The following is a 26,330-nucleotide window of genomic DNA, read 5'->3' as shown; positions in this document are numbered from 1 at the left end:
AACTTTGATTAAAATAGCCTATACATTTGATTAAAGAACTAAGTCTGCCTTATATTAGGAAAGCAGTTTGAACTCTAGAATAAAGTTGACCCTTGAATAATGCAGGGGTTAGGGGCACTGACCCCACCTCCCTCCCCCACCCCAGTGCAGCTAAAAATCCATGTATAACTTTTGACTTTCCCAAAACTTAACTAGTAATAGCCTGTTGACTGGAAGCCTTACTGATAAGCTAAGCAGTCAACACATATTTTGTATGTTATATATACTATAGACTGTATTCTCACAATAAACTAGAGAAAAGAAAATGTTAAGAAAATCATAAGAGAAAATACATTTACAGTACAATTTTATTGATACTGTCAGTCTATATCATCTATTTACAAGATGAATTGTCTGTCTACCTACATCAATATTGTCTTACACAAAACACTGTATATGTTATATGCATAACTAACACCAGATATCAAAAATGAAAAGATAATGTGAAAAATTCCTATTTATTTACAGGTATAATAATTCATGCATCGAAAAGGAAGCAGTAGCAAGATGAATGCTTTATGGTAGCTTAGCCTATACGCTAATGAATGAATCATTATAAAATTTTTATGGCAAATAATATTCTAGTCATATTCATAATACAGTATTGGAAACAGTGTTATATTTTTTTAAAAACCACTTACCTGTGATGATGGGCTGCTGTGCACCTTCTTCATTTACTAGAGAGAAGGACACACTGTATGGTGATGTTATTCTTTGAAAGCAAAGAAAACTAACACATTATGGAGTTTATATTAAATATTACCTACACCCATGTTTGGATAGTCTGTCCACTTCCATACAGATCTTGCACATGATGTTCTATATGATCAGTACTTAGGTGATGATGGTGACACATAAATGTCTCATCCAGTTCTTGTCATACATTACTAGATTTTCACATGAAAACACTCAAAAGATAAGTTTATTAACTGTACGGCATGATGATTTGTTAAGTGGAAGTGGATTGTCATAAAGGTCTTCATCCTTGTCTTCTCACTGAGTAGGCTGAGAAAGAGGAGGGGTTGGTCTTGCTGTCTGAAGGGTGGCAGAGGCAGAAAGGCTGGAGGAGGTGGAAGGGGAGACAGGAGAGGCAGGTACATTTGGTATAATTTTAGGAAAATACATCACAATTTCCCTGTGTGATTTTTTTTTTTTTTTGCTTTTGCATTTCTTTAAAAATGTTTTTATACGGTACCAATTCTTCTTCCACCATTTGCTTTAGGTTCAGTGCCCATATCATAGAAGGGTCCATGTCGTAAAAATAAATGTCCTTTGGGGCATTTTTGTCCAGAATAGGACATTTTTGTCTGTATTAAAAACCTGTCCAGGCATATAATCCTTTCTCCTCAGTGATTTTCTTAATGGCGTCCCTGAACTGTCTGCTGCTTCTTGGTTACCTTGACATTTTTTAGGCCAAACCTATTTCTAAAATTATCAAGCCATCCTTTGTTGGCATTAAATTCTCCAGCTTTGGACCTTTTACCTTTCCTTTGCTCTAAATTGTCATACAATGATTTTGCTTTTTCTTGAATTGTATTAGAGTCTATAGGCATGCCTTTCTTACACTTACATAAAAGTTGCATTTTCAACACAAGATAAAAAGTTCAAGGTGTTCATACCTGCTAGCCTAACTGCGGTGATGGCTTCACAAATTTCCTTTTCTTTTTTTACAGTGGTCCTTACACTGGGTTCACTTGTCTTGAAATGGTGGGCATCCACAGCTGCACACCTCAATCTACAGTACATACCAAGCAATTCAATTCTTTCTTGTAATGTCATTACTCTGCTTCTTGGGAGCACTTCCAACATTACTAGCAGCACTTTGTATGGGTCCCTTGATGTTTTTCAGAAGTTTATGGTATTGCACTAAACACCAGAAAAATATGTGAGAACTGCAAGAGGTCACTTTTTTATGGCAATACATAATTTACTGGAGAGACGAACTACTCATGTGGAGATGATTAACGTCACACAGTGTTTTAAGCAATACAATACTTGAGCTCACCCCAAAACAACAGGTGGTGGCTACAAGATTATTACAATAGTACTATATTTAATTTTATGCAGTTAATCCTCCATCTTTACATTTGTTTACATTTCAACTGCAGATGGCGCCATATACAATGTGTATAAATTTTGATAAATCTTAACTTTTTATAATAGATTTGTGTATATTTTATGCACATGACATACCTTTTTCTTAATTTTTCGGTATTTCTAGGCTGTGAGGGCCTTCTGTGAGTTTTTTCAAATTGTTGCAAATCTCCAAAAAAATTTCCAATATATTTATTGAAAAAAATTAGCATATAAGTAGACCTGTGCAGTTCAAACCTGTGTTATTCAAAGGTCAACCCATGTTATGCAGGGGTCAGCTTAATTGGAAAACGTTTTTGGAGCTCCAAAATTAGTTGTGTTTCTAGACTTCCTGGAAACCATTCTAGTAAAAAATTAAGGTGACCTTTGTTTTGTAGACTTCCACAGTGCAGAGTATCCCATTTACATGATTTATCTATTTCCATTATTCCTTGAGCATATCATACTGAATAAGCAGTTCTGTCCCTATTACACATACCTTACAGACACTCAACATTTTTTAAAAAGATTTTATTTGAGAGAAGAGTGAGAGAGACAAAGAGAGAACCTATGTGCAGGAGCTGTGGGGGTAGGGGCAGAGGCAGAGGGACAAGCAGACTCCCTGACGCGCAGGGAGCCTGATGAGGAACTTGATCCTCTGAGATCATGACCTGAGATCAGGTCTCTGAGATCATGACCTGAGCCAAAGGCAGACACTTAACCAACTGAGCCATCCAGGTGCCGCTCAACGTTTTTTATAAGCATTTAATCTATAATTTGCATATAGAAATAACGAATCCCTTCCAGAGAAACCAGTTTTTCAAATGTTCATTTGTTTAATTTTCAAAATAGCATTGGTGGCCTAAAAAATTTAAAAAGCATTTTTAGATTGGATCCAAGACAAAGACTGATAGACCTTCTTTATATTTCTCCACATTGAAAAGAGCTTAATTTACTACTTATAAGCAAAAAACTAATATTCTTATTAAATAAAATTTTCAAATGAAATTTCAAGTGTATAGCAAGTCAGATGGAACAGTAAACTAGGCAATTGTGTATAATGCCTGATAAGATTGTATATAATGCCTGATAAAATTAGTTTTCATCTAGGCTTTAAAACTACAGTGTTTAGTTTTTATCATTTATTCAGCCATTTCATTATTTATTGAGCATCTACTATATACCAGGCACTGGAATTATAGAAATAAACAAAAATGACTAGGACCCTGTCCGAACAGAGCTTACATTTTAGTTGGGAGACCATCAGTAAACAAATAAATAGACATATGCTCTAATGCAAGGTGGAAATGTGTAAGAGCATGCAGTGTGATGGGGGTACTGTTTTAGATAGGGTGGTCAGAGAAGGTGTCTCAAGAAAGTGACATTTGATCAGAGTTTTGTAGGAAGTAAGGAAGCAAGCTGTCCCAATAGCTGAAGGAAGAGCACTGGAGGAAAGGGAACAACAGGTACTAAAGTCCTGGGGTGGTAGCCTGCCTGGTATGTACAAAAAACAACTAGGAGGGGTACTGATGGTTTGGTATAAACAAGAGGGAAAGGAGTAGGAGATAAGAGATGATGCTAGGGCTGGGGGTTCTCTAGCAGTGTTGTAACTCCTATAAGAACTTTGGATTTTATTTGAAGTGTGATGGGAAGGCTTTGGAAGGTTCTGCTTAGGGAAATGACATTTATCTGATTTATGTTTTTAAAGGATCACTCTGGCTGTTTTAGGAAGAAAGAATGACAAAGGAATAAGAGCAGAGACTATCCAGGAGGCTACTTGTAATAATCCAGGCAAGAGATGATTTGGGGTAGGCAGGAGGATAGAGGTGAAAGTGTTGAGAATAGTTCCACTTCTGGATATATTTTGAAGATAGAGCCAACAGGATTTAATGTAGGTCTTGAGTGAAGTAGTCAAGGAAGACTCCAAAGATTTTGGCAAGAGTAGCTGGGCTTTTACTCAGTTGGGGAATACTAGGAGATGAACAGATTTGGAAGCTTGGAGAGTTCAAAAGATTGACTTTAGATATATTAAATTTGAGATTTCTATTAGATGTCCAAGTGAGGATGACAAGCGAATGACTGGGTTAGTGAGGCTGAAGTTATAAATTTAGGTATCAGCATATAGATCATTGCTAAAGCCATAATGCTGGATTAAGTCCAGGGAATTAGTGGAGGTAGAAAAAAGCAGCCCCCAAATTAAGCCTAATTTAGTAGTTAGGCTAAATTATTTTTAGCATGCAAGAAGTTGAGGCTCCAATAAAGCTAACTGTAAGATTTAAACAGTGAGAGAAAAAATAAGGAAAACATAATATATCACATGTTTCAGAAAAGAGAGATTAAATGTTGCTAAATAAAGTGAGGATTAATAATTGATGTATTTGGTATCATGCAAGCTATTGGTGACATTTATGAGAATGGCTTCAGGGTAATAGGATAAAGCCTGGTTAGAGCGTGATCAGCAGAGAATAGAAGAAAAGGAAACACCAAAAACAGGCAACTCTTTTGATGTAAAGAAATGAGGGAGATGAAATGTCAAGGGAGAGTTTGTTTTTTAGAATAAGAGATAAAACAGCATTTGATTAGTGGCATACAGGGAAACTGATAATTCAAAACAGAGAGTAGAAGAAATAAAGTTCCTAAGATAGGCTGAAACAGAATCCAGCAGAGAAGTGGAATTGGCCTTGGGTAAAAGAAGAGACAGTTCATCTATTGTAGAGAGAAAGAAAGTACAATATATGGGTACAGAAACACATGGAGTAGATTTGGTGAGAAGGGAGCAATTTCTTTATTGATTGCCTTTATTTTCTTAGTGAAGGTTTTCTTAGTAAAGTTATGAGCTATGGCAGGGTAAGGTACTAGAGGATTAAGAACGGGAAAGGTATATGAAATAGTTATCTTGGAAAATGAGAAAATATAAAAGGACTAGGGAAGTCTAGTAGGATTGCCAGGCAGATAGTTTTGTTGGGTGAAATGGCCCTGCAAATATATCTGGCATCTTTTGTCCCTCTCAGTTATATGCCAGCAACAGGATCTCCCCATCATAGTAACAACCAAAAAGAACTATCACCAATTTTCAGAATCATCCCCAGGAGGGGAGTACTGCTTTCTTTGAGAACATCTGCTCTATTCCAGTGGCCCTAGAGTCCTAGATATGCAACAGTCTATTTCTGGTAAATAGAACTCATTTCGGGATGGCTGGGTGGCTCAGTTAAGTATCTGCCTTCGGCTCAGGTCATGATCCCAGGGTCCTGGGATCGAGTCCCATATCAGGCTCCTTCCTCAGCCAGGAGCCTGCTTCTCCCTCTGCTTGCAGCTCGCTCTCTTTCTCTCTGACAAATAAATAAAATCTTAAAAAAAAAAACTTTATATAGGATAAACTTGATTAGTACAGTGACAGATTGTAATCTGTGAATGACTCAGGTTTGATTTGAAGGTGTCCTCAAGATACTAAATTTGTTTCTGATTTATGGTGTGTTTCACTTCCGTAGAGAGCAAAACCAGCTGGCATTGAAGTCATACACTGATTTGTGCAAAGAACCCTTAAGCTCTCTATTTTAAGCAGTGGATGGGTGATGAGGCATCATTGTTGGGCCGTGTTGAGAGCATTAGTTGGCCTTAATCCAGCCCTGCTCCAGAGTGTACAGTTTTGTTTTTTTTTAAGATTTTATCTGAGAAAGAGAATGGGGGGGTTGCAGAGGGAGAAGCAGACTCCCCGCCGAGCAGGGAGCCTGATGCGGGGCTTCATCCCAGGACCCTGAGATCATGACCTGAGCCAAGGGCAGACGCTTAACCGACTGAGCCATCCAGGCGCCCCCAAAATTTGCAGTTTTAAAGTCCACTGATACAGCAGAAGAAAACCTAGAAATTACTGTGTGAGAAGTGCTTAATAACTGTTAGCTCTTTTACTTGTGTTGTAGCCCAAATAACAATTTTCCTAACAGTTAAGTATGTTGCCAGTTCCATTCACAATAAAGCCGCTGACAAAAGCTTCAAAAGTCACAAAAAATTACATATGCACAAAATTTTGAACACATTATCAAAGGAGTTCAGAAACAGCAAGTTAAAAACTCCTGTTTCAGATTTGAACGGTGTAATACTGTGCCGCAAATACTAATTAGCTAATTCACAGTTTATTAGGAAGTTATAAGAAGTATTGTTTATATCCATCTTATTTCCAAAAAGGAAAAAGAGTTTACAAATGTGGTCCATATGCCATGCAATAAGATGAAAAATAAGAATTGAGAAAGTAGGCTATAGGGAAAACAGAGATGGAAAGAAAAAAGGTGAAGCAAGACTACAGGTAATATCTAAGGACATGGTAACATCTTCAAATCCCTGGCGAGTAAAGACCAGGGTATAACAAGAGTATTTGACCTGTATTTTTAGAACCTCCTGGGCCTGGGGCGCTGGGCGGCTCCGTGAGTTGAACGTCCAACTCTTGATTTTAGCTCAGGTCATGATTTCACGGTTGTGAGATCAGGTCCCGTGTCAGGCTCTGTATTGGGCGTGGAGCCTGCTCGAGATTCTCATTCTCTCTCTCCCTCTCCCCCTGCTTTTTCTCCCTCTTAAAAAAAAAAAAAAAAAAAAAAATCTCCTGGGCCTTTTTCATATATTTTTCTACTTATGTTGTGCTGTTTCTTTGTGCAAACATTTCTCTCTTGTCATTTCCCTTTCCTGCTCTTATTTCTCTTCTTTTTCACTATTTTCAGGTAGCCCTTCATCTATCTTACTGTGCCCTCAAACTATAGTGTGACACCAGTGTCTAAGTATTTATATTGTCTTCTGTTTTTGTTTTTTATATCAATTTAGTTTAACTTTGCACTCCCTCCCAATGCCCCCAACCAGAATTACTTTTTTTATTCCATGCGGTCCATTATTGACTTTTTCTGATTCATATTTCTTAATTGAGTAAATATTTCCCACTCTTACTTTAAGTTATACTCCTGATTATTATAGTGGACATTAATGCTAAATTAATATAAGGATATTTCAAAAGCTAATTTTTTTTTGCATTATTCCAGGGAGAAAATTTGTAATTAAATGAAGATGTTGATATGATGAAAAATGAGATTTTTGGTACAGTGTTTATTACATGTAGCTCATAATTCATAGAAGCTGTTATTTTATTGCTTTTGAATAAATTTTTATTTCAGTATATTTAAAAAAAGTTGTGAAAGTTAATTCATTACTCATTTTTGGTTTAAACTTGCTGCTTTGTCTTTGTTTTTTATATAAAAAATCACTGTTAAAATGCATAATAAATACGTTGACTAATTTATATTTTCAATTAGAATAACATTATTTGCTTACTGTTCTAGTAATTACTTTTAAAATGAGTAATATGAATTTAGAAGTCATTCTGCCACAGGTTCACAACTGTACTAATAAGGGCTGCTTTTGTTGAGTGTTTACCATTTATCAGTCACTATTCTAAGCTCTTTATATTAACTCACTAAATTCACATAACCTATTTTTTTTTAATTTTATTTGAGAGGGGAGAAAGAGCGAGCATGAGACAGGGGGAGTGGCAGAGGGAAAGGGAGAAGCAGACTCCCCACTGAGCAGCGAGCCTGATGCGGGTCTCAACCCCAGGACCTGAAATCATGACCTGAGTCAAAGGCAGATGCTTAACAGACTAAGCCACCCGGGCACCCCTCACATAATCTATTTTGTGAGGTATATACTATTATTATTATTCCTGTTTTACAGGTGGAATTATTTAACATAATGACAGAAGTGTGTGTTCCAAAGAAACTGATTTGTTCTAAGTATCAGGAGATGGACTTTGGGCTAGTGGCCCCATTTGTACATGGCTAACTTTATGGCAGAATAAAAATGCAGCAGAATTAAGGTGACATATTTAAACCTTCAAATTTAAAAATCTCTCAAGAGTTCAAATTTGTTTCTTTAGACCAAATATTTAAAGTATATATAAATGTGTCCTTAGGAGTTAATTTTTTCTAATATGTAAACAGTAAAGCCATTAATGTTGACAGTACCATTTGAATAACACTAATTCAGAATGTGTAATTATTTATCAGGAGTGGAATAAAGTTTATCTTTTTTACTGCTACTCACTAGTGACTTGACTCTAAGAGTTGAATTACTGATTCAGTCTTCTTGGCCAGCACCCTTTTTTCCCTTTCCCCTGACTTTCTACCATCTGCTTTATGAGCTCTTGTTCACGGACTAGTGAACATCACTTAGTCACATTGTACTTCTGACATCTTCATTAATTTAGTTTCCAGTCTGAGCTGGACTCTTAATTTTGACAAACTTTAACCTCTTCCTCTTGATAGGAATGTTAATATTTGTTATTCTTTTTAACTACCCCCTTTACTACATCTCCCATACTTTCAAGAGATAACTTAGCCACATACTTCATAGATCTTCAGGTCCAATCTCCCTCAATTTCCTTCATCTTTCTAGACCTGCCTATGCCAGCATGCATTCATATTTTCTTCCTACCTTAGAAAGGCCTATTTCTCTAAAAGGCCAGTGTTTATACTTGTGCACTAAATTCCATTCTTTCCCTTTGAGTCTAGGATTTTACTCTATTAAATGTCCCACGTCTTGTCCTTTATCGTTAATCCTATCCCTTTGATTTCTCCCATTCATAAAAATATGTTCACATCCCTTCCCTAGCCTAAACAACAAAAACTAAAACCCCATCTTTATAATACCTACTCCTCAAGAAAATACTCTGTGTATCCTTATAGTGCACACTTAGTTTGAACTTTTTCCACATCGTATTGCATTTCATATATATTTGCAATAGGAATAGTCATGTTATGCTCCAGTCCATTCACCTCTATCATCCCTGGCTACTGCTGATTCACCCAGGGTTAGACACTTAGTTTAAGGGCCAGAGTCTTGTCTTAGGAATTTTGAAACTCAAACTGCAAACACACTCCACTATCTTTTTGCATGCTTGGACTCTAAAATGCAGGACTCCAGAGCTCTTGATAGCTGTCTTTTGTGCCGTGTTGGCCAAAGCAGCAATGCAACTAGTCTGGAGAAAGGAGGAGAGAAAATGAAACAAACCTACAGAGAAGAACAAGAAAAAGAATAGCTGAAGATCCTGGTTCCACATGCTTTTGAGACTCAGCCACATTATTGACCTTGCCTTCTGAGACATCACAATATTCTTATAGTAAGCCCTTTTATAAAGCTCCTTCAAATTGGATTTCTGTCACTTGCAAGCAAAAAAGCACTAACCTTTGTACTTTTTTTTTTGCCACCAAATTTCTTAGAAAAACCATTCTATATTCGCTGTTTTACTCTACTTCTAACCCAATCCTTAACCTAATACAATCTGACTTCTACCACTCTGTTGCCACACCCAGTGTCCTATTTTCATTGTTTGAGTTTTTTGTAGCATTTGACATTGTTTACCAGCTCTCCTTTGTTATCTCTTGATTTGACTCTAGAACACTGCTAGTCTTTCCTGATTCTCCTTTTAAAAACAAATAACTAACCTTTACATAATGCTTACTCTGTGCAAGGCAGGTTTGTAAACTCTTTACTAGTAGTATTATATTTGTAATGAGGAACAAATAGAGGAACAACTATGAGGAAATATCTTCCAAGGAGGTCATGCAACACAGCACCATAGTACCATATGATATAGATGTAAAATAGTTTACTGAGGGAGAGTTTACAGAGACGGTAGTAGGAGAGTACACACAATCTCTCAAACTCTTATCCTCTAGCTTTGGCATAGTCTGCATACACTGTGTTCAAAGTTCCAGTGGAAAGAAACCCTGCCTCCATAATATCCTATATATTTATTATTGAGGTGGGGTAGGGAATATCTGTGTAGCTATGTACTAATGGAGACTTCTTTGTAGATGAGGTGGCCGTGTTAGAGAAGGGGAGCCTTCCTGTTCCTCTGTTGAGCTAACTCAAATTTGTTGATCCAGCTGTCTTCTTTGCTACTAAAAGTTTGAGAGGACAGGAGATTGGGGGCTGAATGGGCCTCCAGAGCTATTGTGATAGTCTCTCATTAGGCAAGTGCTAGAATTTTTCACTGTGTTTTACAGAAGAGAAAACAGGCACAAAAAGGTTAAGTAATTTTTCTCATGGTCATGTAGTTTTGTAAGTTTAACAGCTGGGATTTGAACTGACTCCAGAGTCCATACTCTTAACTACTAAAGCCACATTGCCTCTTTATATCGCCTTTTACTTCTTTGAACATCCATTCTTAGTAGTCTTACCTGCCTACTATAAAATATTGGGATTCCCTAGGTTTTTACCTTAGACCCCTCTTCTAAAGATATATGTTCCTCTTACATCATCTCATCCAGTCCTGTTGCTTCAGTAATAATCTTTATGGTAATAACTTTCAGATCTATATCATATTTTCTTTGCAACAGATCTGTATTTTCAGTTGCCTACCCAGACAGTTCCCTGGATATCCTGTAGATTTTTTAAGAAAAATTTAAATTTATCCAAAACTGAACTCATGGTATTCTTTCAAATTTTACCTGTCCTGCTTTCCTGTTTTCCTTTTGTTTAGATGTTTGCTTATTTTCCATCATCATTCACCCAGTTCTTGCCATCAAAGACCATAATCTGGTGGCTATCAGATCACTGTTTTCTCTTTATGCAAAACAGAGAGATTACCCTGTTCTGTTTAAGCCATGTGTGCCTGTAAGATCTTGTTATCATGTGTTTCATCTATGAAATCTTACATTCCAGCATCCGTACTCTCTGACAATAATCTCTTATCCTTTCATCTCTCTCATTCTCTATCCCTGTTGATATTTTTCCACATTATTAAGAATGTATTTCCAGGGCACCTGGGTGACTCAGTTGAGCATCCAACTCTTGATTTCAGCTCAGGTCATGATCTCAGGGTCATGGGATTGAGCCCCAAGTCAGGATTCATGCTCAGTGGGGAGTCTGCTTGAGATTCTCTGACTCTCTCTCTGCCCCTCCACTCCCCCACTCGTGCCCTCTCTTTTTCTCTCAAATAGGTAAATCTTCAAAAAAAAAAAAACATATTCCCATTTAACATTTTTTTCTATAATGTGGAATCCCATCACAGAGATAATTTACTAATATGGTAAAGAATATGGACTTTGAGTAGGAACCTTCTACATCCAGCCGTAATAGAATTATTGGTATTGGTCTTGCCCTCAGGTGCTACACAATTATAAAATTGAACAAAACATGCAAGGCAGTTCTTCTTAGGCATTGAGCAACAGGCGGCACAAGGCTATACTCCTTAAAAGAAGGGAAACATTCATGTTAACCCTACTATTTGCCCGGGCTCTCAGACTGTGCACGGACTTCCCCAGTTACAACTCTGGTACAGGGAAAGAAGCCTGAGTAAGTGGTGTTTGTGCTGAGCTGAGGCAGATAGCGGAGTGGGGAGTTGCTATGATGGCTGGAATTTGTGGAGAATACCAGAGATGAGGAAGCTTTGTACAGAGGGTAGGCACAGAAGAATCAGAGTTTGCCTCAAGGCCCTGCAAAGGGTGGCTTTACAGGTACAGGATGAAAATCCGCAGAACTAATAGCAGCCGCTATGAGGCTGAGTGGAAAGGAGAGAGCAGAAATTGCATACATGTATGTACTGTTGGAGTTTCAGCCTGCCCACAGAGGATACCTGCTGAACAACTTGGGCACATAAGGTCACACATTGGGTATAAGAACCAAGCCCTAGAATAAACGTATGCCATAGAATAAGGCAAAACCAAAATAGACACACCCTACCAAAGGATGAAACCAAGCCTGAGAGGATCAACAACATCTGCCAATAATTTAACTCGACATTCTTTAAAGGAAAGCAAAATAATTCAGAAATCCAGAATAATTTTTAGGTATCCATCACAATGTCCAGCATATAATAAAAATTACTAGACCTAAGAAATAGAAAAATTGGGGCACCTGGGTGGCTCAGTCTGTTAAGCATCTATCTGCCTTCGATCAGATCATAATATTGATCAGGTCATAATACTGGAGTCCTGGGATTGAGCCCCGCTTTGGGCTCCCTGCTCAGTGGGGAGTCTGCTTCTCCCTCTGCCTCTCCCCCTGCTCTCTCTCACACTCTCCCTCTCTAATAAGTAAAATCTTAAAAAAACGAAATAGAAAAATTATGACCCATAACCTAGAGAAAAGTTAGTCAGTAGAAACCAACTCAAGGTAACCCAGATGTTGAAATTAGCATACAAGATCTGTAAAGCAACTACTGTAAATACTTTTGAAGGTTTAAAGAAAAAAGATGTACACAATGAATGAACAGAGGGGAAGGAATCTCAGCAGACAAACAGAAGATATAAATGAACCAAATGGAAATTCTAGAACCAAAAGTTACTATATCTAAAATAAAGAATTCCCAGTGTGGCCTTAACTGCAAAATGGAAATAAAAGTCAGTTAACCTGAAAACTAATTAATAGTAAATGTCAACTCTGAAGGACAGAGAAAAATGGTTGGATAAATATGAACAGAGCAACCAAGACCATGTGAGTCAAGGAAATGGGACAGGAAAAAAAAAAGTTTTTTAAAATTATGACTGAAAATATACCAAATTTGGTGTGAGAAAAAAAATCTACAGATCCTCTAAGTTCAGCAAACCCTAAGCAAGATAAATACAAAGAGCATCATACTTAGGCCTATAGCAGAGAAAACTAAAGATAGAAAATCTTAAAAGCAACAGAGAAAGAAGTCTCACATAGGGAACAATGAATCAAAAGAAGGCTGATTTCTGACCAGAAACAGTGAGACACACTTTGCATATAAAGACAATACTGGTTGGAAATGATAGAAAAAGATGCACCAGGCAAAACAGCAGGCCATTTCTGACAAAGTAGTCTTCAAAAACAAGTATTAGTAAAGATAAAGAATGATGTTTCATGATGGTAAAATGGCCTTTTCAGTAGAAAGACATACTCCTAAATGTGTATACACCAAATAACAGACTTCATAACATACAAAGTAAAAACTAAGGAGAGAAAAAGAAAAATCCACAATCATAGTGGGAGTTTAACCTCCATTTCCTAACAGTTTAAAGAGACGAAAAAAAGAATAAGAATATAGATATGAACATAACCATCAACTAATTTGACTTAATTGGCATTTAAAGAGGTGCCTGGGTGACTCAGTTGGTTGAGCATCTGGCTCCATGGTCGGGGGGAGTCTGTTTTTCTCCCTCTGCCTGCCCCTCTGCTCTCTAACATAAATCTTTTTAAAAAAATTTAAATAGACTACCACTCCTAGCAACTGCAAAATACATTCCTTTCAAGTGTACATGGAATGTTGATAGCTCATATGCTGGGCCACAGTTTAGGTCTCAAGAAACTTCCAAAGACTGAAATTCTACAGAGTATGATCTCTGACCACAGTATCCTTAAATTTCAATAACAACATATCTAGAAAATCTAGAAAAATATTTGGAAATGAATGTGCACATAACCTTTGGGTGAAAGAATGTATAAAAAGGGAATTTAGATATCTTTAAATGGTAATAAAGACAAAAGTAAAAATGTGTAAGATACAGCTAAAGCAGTAGAGGGAAATTTATGACCTTTGTAATTAATTTATAAATAATCTATAAAGAAAAAAGGTTTAAAATCAGTGGTCTAAATTTCCACCTTAAGAAGCTAGAAGGGAAGGGGCACCTGGGTGGCTCAGTCGTTAAGCATCTGCCTTTGGCTCAGGTCATGATCCCAGGGTCCTGGGATCGAGCCCCGCATCGGGCTCCCTGCTGTGCGGGAAGCCTGCTTCTCCCTCTCCCACTCCCCCTGCTTGTGTTCCCTCTCTTGCTGTGTCTCTCTCTGTCAAATAAATAAATAAAATCTTAAAAAAAAAAAAAGCTAGAAGGGTAAAAGAACAAATTAAACCTAAAGTAAATAGAAGGAAGGGGGAAAAATGAACAAAAATCAGTGATACAGAAAACAATAGAGAAAATAGTTAAATTTGCTTCATTAAAAATATTAATCAAATTATTTGATCTAGGAAGGCTGACCAAGAGAGAGAATACAAATAAACAATATTTAGAATGAAAGAGGGGCTGGCTATGACAAGAGATCCTACAGACATTTTTAAATATGATTGGGGAATATTAAGAACACCTGAAACTCTGAAAATGGAGGAGGGGAAAATTCCCAGATTACTTTATGAGGCCACTGTAACAATGATACCAAAGTTTAACAAGTATAGTACATGAAAAGAAGATATCCTTGTGAACATCCACTGTAGGTCAGAAAACCTCAAGCCAAATGTGGCACTCCTGTGCCTGTTTTTGAAAATAAAGTTTGAAGGGCACCTGCGTTGCTCAATAGGTTAAGCCACGGACTCTTGATTTCGGTTCAGGTCATGATCTCAGGGTCATGAGATCAAGCCCCCCATGGGGCTCTGTGATTGGTGTGGAGTCTGCTTGAGATTCTCTCTCTCCCTCACCCCAATTGCATTCTCTTTCTCTCAAATAAAATAAATAAAATCTTAAAAAAAATAAAGTTTGATTCTATATCGTCTATGACTGCTTTTGCATTCTAGCAGTAGAACTGAATAGTTGTCACAAGGATTAAAGTCTAAAATATTTACTATTTAGACTTTCAACAGAAAAAGTTTGTCAACCTCTGACATAGACACAGAAATTCTCAACAAAATATGAGCAAGCAAAATCCAGAGATATAAAAAGGTTACATAATTACCAAATAACTCTTAAACCCATAAGTCTGCCTTGGCTTGATATTAAAAAAAAATGTAATTCACAGAATAAGAGAAATAAAGGAGGTAAAAACCACAATTGTATCAAAAGATGCAGAAAAGGCTTTTAACAAAATGCAAAACCCATATATGATAAAGACTTAACAAATTAAAGGATACAGGAAATATCCTCATCCTGATAAAAGAAATCTAAGGAGGGAAAAGAGGAGCCTCAATTTCTACCTCATATATCATAAAATTAAGTCAGGGTGACTAATGTAAAATGTAAAAACTAAAACTATAAAGATTTTAGAAGAAACATAAGAGAGTAACTTTATGACCATGGAGTAGGTAGAGATTTCTTAGGATCCAAAATGGCACTAATTATAAAAGAAAAAGTCAATAAATTGGACTTGATCAAAATCTGAAACTTATCTCAAAGTTACCATTAAGAAAATTTAAAGAGTACATTACAGAGTGACAGTTATTCATAAACAACCTACCAAAAAAGGAAAGAGTTCCAGAGCTAAAATAGTGGCAGAGTAGGGGGCCCTAGGCTTGCCTCAGCCCTCAAATACTATCAAATCATTCTGAATACTCAAGAAGTCCGCCTGAGGACTGATAGCACAAACTGCACAACTAGAGGGGGAGGAGGCCACTTCAAGGGAAGTGTTTGGGGGAGAAACCGATTGGGTGCTGCAGAGGGGAGGAAGCCCTGGTAACGGACAAAGGCAAGAGAGAAGGGGGGAGTGCACAGGGGAATGCTCAAGGAGAACACTTCCCCAAAGCCACTGGCTGGGAAAATGAGAGGGGCTGAATTTTGTGGGTTTTGCAACCAGTGGGGCTCAAGAATGGAGTTTGAGAGGTCCCTGGGCTTGGCTGGGATAGAGACTAGAGGCACGGGCCCCCTCCTGGAGTGGAGGCCAGCAAACAACCTCAGGGCAGACTGCACAATTTGAGGGTCACCTAAGGGGCACGGGGAGAAACTACATTTGGAGCACATCTGTGAGAGATGGCACTGCGTCTCTGGGGACCAAAAAAAAGGCAGGCACCATTTCCCTTCCCTGCTCGTTGTCATAGGTATAGACAAACCTGCTAAGGGCAGTTAACCAGGAGGCTGGCTGTTTAGCCTGCTTGCTCCAAATCCCAGGCCCCTGCGCTCTGGCGAGACAGCCCTTCGGGGTCAAACCTGCAGCAGTTCCAGCATGCTGAAACCCTTTCCCAGAGGACTAAAGTCCCCACCACACCAGGTCCCCGAAGTTTGGAATTTTAGAAGTCAGCAGGCCTGGCTGAGGTAGAGCCCAGTGTGTTTGGTGCTGCGCCAGACAGGCAGGAGGCCCAGACACCGCGTGAAATCCATGACCTGAAAACTGCCCGTGATGCACGAAGGGACATTATTCGCTCCTCAGGGGCACCTGGGGGACTCAGTTAAATGTCTGCCTTCGGCTCAGGTCATGATCCCAGGCTCCTGGGATCGAGCCCTGCATCAGGCTCCCTGCTCCGTGGGGAGTCTGCTTCTCCCTCTACCTGCCGCTCCCTCTGCTGTGTGCTCTGTCAAATAAATAAATAAAATCTTAAAAAAAAAAAAAAAAAAAAAAACCTGCTTCCCTGAGAGCAGCAGACATGGACTCTCCTCCATGGAGCAGGCTGGCACCTTTCCGCCCCCCGCCCCTTGGCATAAACCAACTTCAGGAAGCAGCCGAGCACCAACACTGGCTGCCTAACCTGCTTACCCCACGTCCACACCCTGCGCCCTGCAGGTGCTGCCTTTCTAGGGCAAGTGTGTGTGAGGACCAGCGCAGCAGGACCCACCCCCAGAAGACCAGCACAAACCCCCGCACCATGTCTACTGACAAGAGAGTTCTGCAAGGCTTTATTTCTAGTGGAAATAGCATCAGGTCTCATTTAACAAGCAGACCAGAGCACACCTAGTTAAAACTTGCCACACTCTGGCCAAGGTCCAAACACTCCCCACTGCAGGCTGGAAGAAACTCTACAGACCACTGAGCTGAGGGACAGAGCAGCCAAAACACAGGCGCAGACTGCACACAGCATTTATGCACAGAGACACTTCCTGAAGTGCCGGGCCCTGGACTGTGTATGACCTCTTCTTCATAAAGCCATTACTCTCAGGAGCGGGACATGTAACAGGCTTTCCCAACACAGAGAAGAAGACAGAGACCTAGACAAAATGCCAAGATGGAGGAATTCATCCCAAAAGAAAGAACACAAAAGAAAGAAAATGTCACAACCAGGGATCTAATTGAAACAGATATAAGTAATATTTAAAACAATGACCATAACAATACTACCTGGGCTGCAGAAAAGCATGGAAGACCCTTACTACAGAAATTAAAGAGGATAAACAATCAGGCCAAAGTGAAAAATGCAGTAACTACGATTCAAAACCAACTGGATGTAATGACTACACGGATGTAATGACCCTTGTCTGAGGAAAGCATCAGCATCCTAGAGATCAACTGGAAAGGCTGAGCTTTGGGTGAATGCACCAACATGCCTCTAGTCTTCCAGCTTGTTCCTACCTACAGGGCCTGGGCCTGAGCCTCCGCCTCCAGCCCAGCCATCCCTGCTGCAGACCGGCTGCCCCCCACAGCCCACGTCCTTCTATCCTGCCCATTGCTCCTGCCTAATGGGGTTTTGTGCAATTCGGAGTTTTTCCATAAACTGACCCTTGTATTACTAGAGCCTTTAGGAGATTTTTGTTAGAAACCAAGGACCTCCCTTCACCTCTGAACAGGTTTTTCCCTCAATTCCAACCTAATGTTTTACATACCTTTCTGGTTTACTCAAATGTGTGGATGGCTTCTCCCCCTTTCTTATTCTGTATTCTTAGTCCTATGTTAACTTTACGTTTTCAGAAATGGTGAAATGTACATCAGTCCAGTAAAATACCAAAAAAAAAAAAAAAAGCCGTAATGACTACAAGGATGGGAGAAGGACAAGAATGTGCTTCAGGAAAGTGCTTAGAAGATAGAATTATGGAAAATAAGCTGAAAAAAAGAACAAACGATTTGGATCACAAAAGTAGACTTAGGGAACTCAGTGACACCATCAAGCATAGTAACATTTATATTCATAGGAGTTCCAGAAGAAGAGCAGGAAAAGGGGGCAGAAGGCTTATTTGAGGAAATTATAGCTGAAAACTTCCTTAATTGGGGGAAGGAACAGACATCCAAATCCAGGAGGCACAGAGAACTCCCATAAAAATCAACAATAGCAGGTCAACACCAGGATATACTGCAACTAAATTTGCAAATGAAAAAATCCTAAAAGCAGCAAGACAAAAGAAGTCCCTAACTTACAAGCGAAGACCAATAAGGTTAGCAGATCTCTCCACAGAAACTTTTGGCAAGCCAGAAGACAGTGGCATGATATAGTCAATGTACTGAATGGAAAAAATCTGTGGCCAAGAATACTCTATCCTGCAAGACTATCATTCAGAATAGAAGGAGAGACAAAGAGTTTCCCAGAAAAACAAAAACTGAAGGAGTTCATGACCACTAAACCAGCCCTGCAAGAAATATTAAAGGGGACTCTTTGAGTGGAAAGGAAAGACCAAAAATTGACAAAGACAAGAAAGGAACAGGGAAAATCTCTGGAGACAATGACAAAACAAGTAATAAAATGGCACTAAATTCATATCTACCAATAATTACTCTGAATATAAATGGACTAAATGCTCCAATCAAATGACATAAGGTGTCAGAATGTATATTTAAAAAAAGGCCCATCTAGATGCTAGTCTCTTGTAAGAGACTCATTTTAGACCTAAAGACACCTGCAGATTGAAAATGAGGGGGATGGAGAAACATTTATCATGTAAATGGACATCAAAAGAAAGCCAGAGTAGCCATGCTTATATCAAACTTGATTTTAAACCAAAGATTGTAACAAGAGATGAAGAACGACACTATCTCACAACAATGGGGACTATTCAACAAGAAGATCTAATAGGGGGAAGAGTTAAGATGGTAGAAGAGTAGGGAACCCTAAGTTAGTACAGTCCCTGGAATTCAGCTAGTTATCAAATCATTCTGAACACCTGCAAAGTCAGTCGGAGCTCTGAGAAAAGAAATGCTGCAATTCTACAAATAGAAAAGCAACCACTTTTTGGAAGATAGGAGGTCTGGAGACATGAATCCGGGGCAATATACCTGAGGATACCGCATAGGGAGGGAGCCTGCTTAAGGAAGCTACTGCAAAGTAATACACAGCAGAGCACAAAATCAGAACTTTTAGAAGTCTGTTATGGTGGGGGAAGTCCCTGGCTTAAAGGTGCTCAGGTGGCAAAGCAGGGCAGAATCCCAGGTGGGACAGCCTGGTCTCAGGATCCCTGGGGTCACAAAAAGGATGGGGGTGCCTGAGTGTGGCAGAGTTCCCAAGCATCAGAGCAGAGAAGCCAGCTGAAACCAGCAAGTCTAGGTGCTGGCTTCCTGCTCAGTGGTGCCATAAACTGGGAACCCCTGCACGGTCAGGCAACCTCTCCCCAGGCAGGGGCCCAGCAAAAGGAAGAGCATGGTGAGACCCCTCTCCCTCTTCCTGTGCCCCATGAGTCGGTAAAATTTGGAGACTTGAAACTGGGTCATGTGCCTGAGATAAAAAATTATAGGTCACAGACTGGGTGAACACAGACATCGGCCAGAAACCAGGGAGACAAAAGTGATTGATTTTCTGTGAGAGCTCACTGAAGAGTGGGGGACATGAACTTTCAGTTCCAGGGCTAGAGAGGAGGGCGCCACCATTTTCATCCCCCCTTCAGTGCTGAAAACCTTCAGGGAACAAAATAGTGCCACATAATGCAATCTGGAGCTGCTACACTGAGCCCAGCCCCCTGGCAAGGGAGGCGCATTTCCACAAGTGCAAAGGCACCTGAGAATCAGAGTAACAGGCTCCTCCCCCAGAACCAGCAAGAACAGCTTGCTCAGACCAAGTTTCTGATCATAGAGGGCTGCACAGCTTCAGCTCTTGGGGAAAACAGTATATAGCATTCGTGGTTGTTTTTTTTTTTAATTCTTTAATCTTTCAGTTTTATTTTTTTCAGCTATTTTCTTATTTTTTTAAAGATTTTATTTATTTATGTGAGAGAGAGAGGGAGGGAGAGCATAGATGGAGTGAGAGAGGGAGAAGCAGACTCCCCGCTGAGCAAGGAGACTGATGCGGGACTTGATCCCAGGACTCTGGGATCATGACCCAAGCCAAAGGCAGACGCCCAACCGACTGAGCCACCCAGGTGTCCCTCAATTCTTTTTTTAATTCTTTTTTAATTTTTATTTTTATAGATACATTATACATATTATTTTTGGTTTCCTACATTGTGTTTTATTGTATTTGTGTGTGTGTGTGTATATATATATGTCTTTCTTTCCTATTTTGGGATCTAGTTTCTTTTAACAAACAGACCAAAATACACACAGGATCTAGTTTATTGTTTTCTTCTGTTTTACTTGTTTGAATTTTTATTTCGTTTTGTTTCTTTTTTCTTCTGGCTTGTTTTGTTATTATTTTTGTCCTTTCTCTCTCTTTCTTCTATTCTTTTCTGGACATAATGACAAGACAGAGAAACTCACCCTAAAAGAAACAACAGGAGGAAGTAATCCCTGCCAGGGATTTAATCAATATGGAGATAAGACTAGAATTAGAATTCAAAAGAAGTATAAAGATACTAGCTGGGCTTAAAAAAAAAAAATAGAAGACACTAGAGAATCCTTTACTGTAGAAATAAAAGAACTAAAATCTAATCAGTCTGAAATTAAAAATGCTGTCACTGAGATGCAGTAAAAAAAAAAAGGAGGTTCTAACAGCTAAAATAAATGAGGCTGAAGAGTGAGTCAGTAATATAGAAGACAAAATAATGGAGAATAAGGAAGATGAGAAAGAGAAAAACAACTACTGGATCATGTAGGGAGACTTCTAGAAATCAGTGATACCATAAAGAAAAATAGTATCTGGGGCGCCTGGGTGGCTCAGTTGGTTGGGCGACTGCCTTCGGCTCAGGTCATGATCCTGGAGTCCTGGGATCAGGTCCCACATCGGGCTCCCTGCTCGGCGGGGAGTCTGCTTCTCCCTCTGACCCTCTTCCCTCTCATGCTATCTCTCATTCTCTCTCAAATAAATAAAATCTTTAAAAAAAGAAGAAAAGAAGAACAGTATCTGAATAATAGGGGTTCCAGAGGATGAAGAGAGAGAAAGAGGCAGAAGGTTTATTTGAATAAATTATAGCTGATAACTTTCCTAATCTGGGGAAGGAAACAGTCATTCAAGTGCAGGAGGCACAGAGAACCCCCCTCAGAATCAATAAAAATAGGTCAATACCTCGACATATAATAGTGAAGCTTGCAAATTTCAGAGATAAAGAGAAAATCCTGAAAGCAGCTTGGTACAAGAGGTCCTTAACCTATAGGGGGAGAAACATAAGGCTGGCAACAGACCTGTCCACAGAGACCTGGCAGGCCAGAAAGGATTGGCATGCTATATGCTATGTGCTAAATGGAAAAAAATATGCAGCCAAGAATACTTTATCCAGCGAGGGTGTCATTCAGAATAGGAGAGATAAAAAGTTTCCAGGACAAACAAAAACTAAAGGAATTTGTGAACACTAAACGAGCCCTGCAAGAAATATTAAAGGGGATCCTTTGAGCAAAGAGAGAGCCCAAAAGTATCAAAGACCAGACAGGAACAGAGACAATCTACAGAAACAGTGACTTTACAGGTAATACAATGGCTCTAAATTCTTATCTTTCAATACTTACTCTGAATGTAACTGGACTAAATGCTCCAATCAAAAGACACAGGGTATCAGATTGGATAAAAAAAACAAGACCTATCAATATGCTGTCTGCAAGAGATTCATTTAATTTAATTTATTTATTTTATTTATTTTTTTGCTGTAATAAAAATATGGAACACTTCACAAATTTGCATGTCATCCTTGAGCAGGGGCCATGCTAATCTTCTCTGTATTGTTCCAATTTTAGTATATGTGCTACCGAAGCGAGCACAAGAGATTCATTTTAGATCCAAAGACACCTCCAAATAGAAAGTGAGGGGGTAGAGAACCATTTATCATGCTAATGGACATCAAAAGAAAACTGGAGTTGAAATCCTTCTATCAGACCAACTAGATTTTTTAAATTTTTTTTAAGGTTTTATTTATTTATTTGAGAGAGAGACAGCGAGAGAGTGGACACAAGCAGAGGGAGTGGGAGAGGGAGAAGCAGGCTTCCCACTGAGCAGGGAGCCCAATGCGAGGCTCAGTCCCAGGACCCTGGGATCATGACCGGAGCCGAAGGCAGACGTTTTACAGACTGAGCCACCCAGGTGCCCCCAAACAAACTAGATTTTAAACCAAAGACTGAAATAAGAGATGAAGATGGACAATATATCATAATTAAAATGTCTATTCAACAAGAAGATCTAACAATTGTAAATATTTATGCCCCTAACTTGGGAGCACCCAAATATATAAAACAATTAACAACAAGCATAAAGGAACTCATTGATAATAGTACAATAATAGTAGGGGACTTTAACACCCCACTCACAACAATGGACAGGTCATCTAAGCAGAAGATCAACAAGGAAACAGGGCTTTGAATGACACACAGGACCAGATGGACTTCACAGATATATTCAGAACATTCCATCCTAAAGCAACAGAATACACATTCTTCTTGAGTACACATGGAACATTCTCCAGAACAGATCACATACTGGGTCACAAATCAGGTCTCAACCGGTACCAAAAGACTGAGATTAACCATGCATATTTTCAGACCAGAATGCTTTAAAACTTGAACTCAATCACAAGAGAAAATCTGAAGGAGAACACAAATACATGGAGGTTAAAGAGCATCCTACTAAAAAATGAATGGGTGAACCAGGAAATTAAAGAAGAATTTTTAAAAATACATGGAAACAAATAAAATGAAAACACAACAGTTCAGAAACTTTGGGATACAGCAAAGGTGGTCTTGAGAGGAAAGTACATAGCAATACACGCCTTTCTCAAGAAACAAGCAAAGTCTCAAATACATAACCTAACCTTACACCTAAAGGAGCTGGAAAAATAACAGCAAATAAGGCCTAAATCCAGCCAGAGAAGAGAAATAAAGATTAGAGCAGATAGCAATGATACAGAAATCAAAAGAAGAGAACAGATCAACGAAACTAGGAGCAGGTTCTTTGAAAGAATTAATAGGATCTATAAACCCATAGCCAGACTTATCAAAAAGAGAAAGGACCCAAATAAATAAAATCATGAATGAAAGAGGAGAGACCACAACCAACACTGAAGAAATACAATTATAAAAGAATATTATAAAGCAAGTATATGCCAACAATTTAGGCAATCTGGAAGAAATGGGTGCATTCCTAGAAACATATAAACTACCAAAACTGAAACAGGAAGAAATAGAAAACCTGAACAGATCCATAACCAGCAAAGAAATTGAAGCAGTAACAAAAAATCTCCCAACAAACAAGAGTCCAGGGCTGGAAGACCTCCTAGGGGAATTCTACCAAACATTTAAAGAAGAATTAATATCTATTCTTCTGAAGCTGTTTCAAACAATAGAAATGGAAGGAAAACTTCCAAACTCTTTCTATGAGGCCAGGATTACCTTGATCTGAAAACCAGACAAGGGCCCTAAAAGAAAGGAGAATTACAGACCAATATCCCTGATGAACATGGATGCAAAAATTCTCACTAAGATACTAGCTAATAGGATCCAACAGTACTTTAAAAGGATTATTCACCACGACCAAGTGGGATTTATTCCTGGGCTGCAAGGGTGGTCCAACATCCTCAAATCAATGTGATATACTACATTAATAAAAGAAAGGACAAGAACTATATGATCCTCTCAATAGAGGCAGAAAAAGCATTTGACAAAATACAGCATCCTTTCTTGATTAAAGCTCTGTAGTTTACAAATAGAAGGAACATACCTCAACATCATAAAAGCCATATACAAAAAACCCAGAGTGAATATCATTCTCAGTGGGGAAAAACTGAGAGCTTTTCCCCTAAGATCAGGAACACAACAGAGATATCCACTCTCACCACTGTTGTTCAACATAGTACTAGAAGTCCTAGCCTCAGCAATCAGACAACAAAAAGAAATAAAAGGCATCCAAATCAGCATAGTCATCATCAAACTCTCACTCTTTGCAGATGACATGATACTCTATGTAGAAAACCCCAAAGACTTCACCCCAAAATTGCTAGAACTCATACAGGAATTCAGCAACGTGGCAGGATATAAATTCAATGCACTATAGTTGCATTTCTATACATTAACAATGAGGCAGAAAAAAGAGAAACCAAGGAATTGATCCCATTTACAATTGCACCAACAACCATAAGATACCTAGGAATAAGCCTAACCAAAGAGGTAAAGGATTTGTACTCTGAAAACTATAAAACACTTATGAAAGAAATTGAGGAAGAATTTAGAGTATAAAGAACTAATCAAACTCAATGCCAAGAATAGCCAAGATATGGCAGCAGCCCGAGTGTCCACTCTTTGATGAATGCACAAAGAAATAGAAAAACATTACATGCTCATGGATTGAAAGAACAAATATTGTTAAAATGTCCATACTACCCAAAGAAATCTTCACATTTAATACAATCCCTATCAAAGTACCAACAGCATTTTTCACAAACAATCCTAAAATTTATATGGGACCACAAAAGGCCTTGAATCGCCAAAGCAACATTGAAAAAGAAAAACAAAGTGAGAGGTATCAGTATTCCAGATTTCAAGTCATACTACAAAGCTGTAGTAATCAAAACAGTATGGTACTGGCACAAAAATAGACACACAGATCAATGGAACAGAGTAGAGTGCCCAGAAATAAACTCGCAATTATATGGTCAATTAATCTTTGACAAAGGAGGCAAGTGTATGCAATGGGAAAAAGACAGTCTCTTCAACAAACGGTATTGGGAAAACTGGACAGCTACACGCACAAGAATGAAACTGGGCCTCTTTTAACACTATACACAAAAATAAACTCAAAATGGATTAAAGGCCTAAGTATGAGACCTGAAACCATAAAAATCTTAGAGCAGAGCACAGGCAATAATTTCTCTGACATATGCTGTATCAACATTTTTCTAGATATGTCTCCTAAAGCAAGGGAAATAAAAGAAAAAATAAACTATTGGGACAACATCAAAAATAAAAAGCTTCTTCACAGCAAAGGAAACAATCAATAAAACTAAAAGACAGCCTACAGAGTGGTAGAAGATATTTGCAGATGACATCTGTTAAAGGGTTAGTATCCAAAATATATAAAGAACTAATCAAACTCAATGTCAAGAAACCAAATAGTTAAAAAAATGGATAGAAGTAAACAGACATTTCTCCAAAGACATACAGATGGCCAACAGACACATGAAAAGATAGATGCTCATCATCAGGGGAATGCAGATCAAAACTACAATGAGATATCACCTCGTACCTGTCAGAATGGCTAAAATCAACATAAGAAACAACAGGTGTTGGCAAGGATGTGGAGAAAAAGAGATACTTTTGCACTGTTGGTGGGAATGCAACCTGGTGTGGTCACTGTGGAAACAGTGTGGAGGTTCCTCAAAAAGGTAAAACTAGAACTACCCTGTGACCCAGCAATGGCACTACTAGGTATTTACCCAAAGAATACAAAAACACTAATCCAAAGGGTACATGCACCCCGATGTTTATAGCAGCATTATCTACAATAGCCAAGGTTTGGCAGCAGCCCGAGTGTCCACTGTTCCATGAATGCACAAAGAAGATGTGGTGTGTATACATAGACACAATGGCATGTTACTCGGCCATAAAAAGAATGAGATCTTGCCATTTGCAACAATGTGGATGGAGCTAGAGTGTGTGATACTGTGAAGTCAGGGAAAGACAAGTACCATATGATTTCACTCATACGTAGATTTGAAGAAACAAAACAAGTGAACAAAGGAAAAAACAAAAAAGAGACAAACCAAAAAACCAACTCTTAATTATAGAGAACTGATGGTTACCAGAGGGGGAGGGGAGGGGGCTGGGTAAAACAGGTGAAGGTACTGGCACAAAAATAGATTAAGAGCACACTTGTCTTGAGGAGCACTGAGTGATCTATAGAATAGTTGAATCACTATATTGTACACCTGAAACTAATATAACACTATGTTATCTATACTGGAATTAAAATAAAACAAAAACTCAAAATGGATTAAAGACTTAAATGTAAGACCTGAAACCATAAAGCTCCCAGGAGAAAAAAGAGACAAAAAAATAGGCTTTAAAAAAGTTAAATTCCTTATGCAAGAAACGTAAGGGAAGTGCTTTTGGTAAAAGAAGGTATGAGGAGTGAGATGCATTTTTGTTGAGGAAACAAAGTGAGTAATTTTGTCCTACAGTGAGGCTGAGGTTGTTTACTTAAAGAGGAAAGACTTCGGACAAACTCTATTAAAAAAAAGAAAGAAAGAAAGAAAGAAGAAAGAAAGAAAGAAAAAGAAAGAAAGAAAGAAAGAAAGAAAGAAAGAAAGAAAGAAAGAAAG

General features: G+C 38.6%; 1 protein-coding gene and 1 non-coding gene across 3 annotated transcripts in view; one reads left to right on the top strand and one right to left on the bottom strand.

The window, feature by feature from the left end:
- The window catches only part of CCDC18 (coiled-coil domain containing 18), a 113,436-nt gene extending 105,026 nt beyond the window's left edge, over positions 1-8,410 (top strand). Inside the window, exon 29 of one of the 2 annotated variants that reach the window (XM_073896287.1) lies at positions 508-8,410. In XM_073896287.1, coding sequence (XP_073752388.1) covers positions 508-513 — 6 coding nt within the window. In that variant the 3' untranslated portion in view covers positions 514-8,410. The remainder of the gene's footprint in view (positions 1-507) is intronic. The other variant, XM_025872214.2, reaches the window with a different exon arrangement.
- Positions 8,411-21,679: 13,269 nt separating this feature from the next.
- Positions 21,680-21,786, bottom strand: LOC112824690 (U6 spliceosomal RNA). Its single transcript, XR_003208493.1, has one exon. It is a non-coding gene; the product is annotated as a U6 spliceosomal RNA (small nuclear RNA).
- Between the last annotated feature and the right edge of the window lie 4,544 nt (positions 21,787-26,330).

This window comes from Callorhinus ursinus, unplaced genomic scaffold (assembly GCF_003265705.2).
Source record: "Callorhinus ursinus isolate GAN/ISIS: 27379988/994484 unplaced genomic scaffold, GSC_fseal_2.0 scaffold9, whole genome shotgun sequence".
NCBI lineage: Eukaryota > Metazoa > Chordata > Mammalia > Carnivora > Otariidae > Callorhinus > Callorhinus ursinus.
The sequence above is the reverse complement of the archived record's forward strand: the minus strand, read 5'-3'. Positions and strand labels throughout refer to the sequence as shown.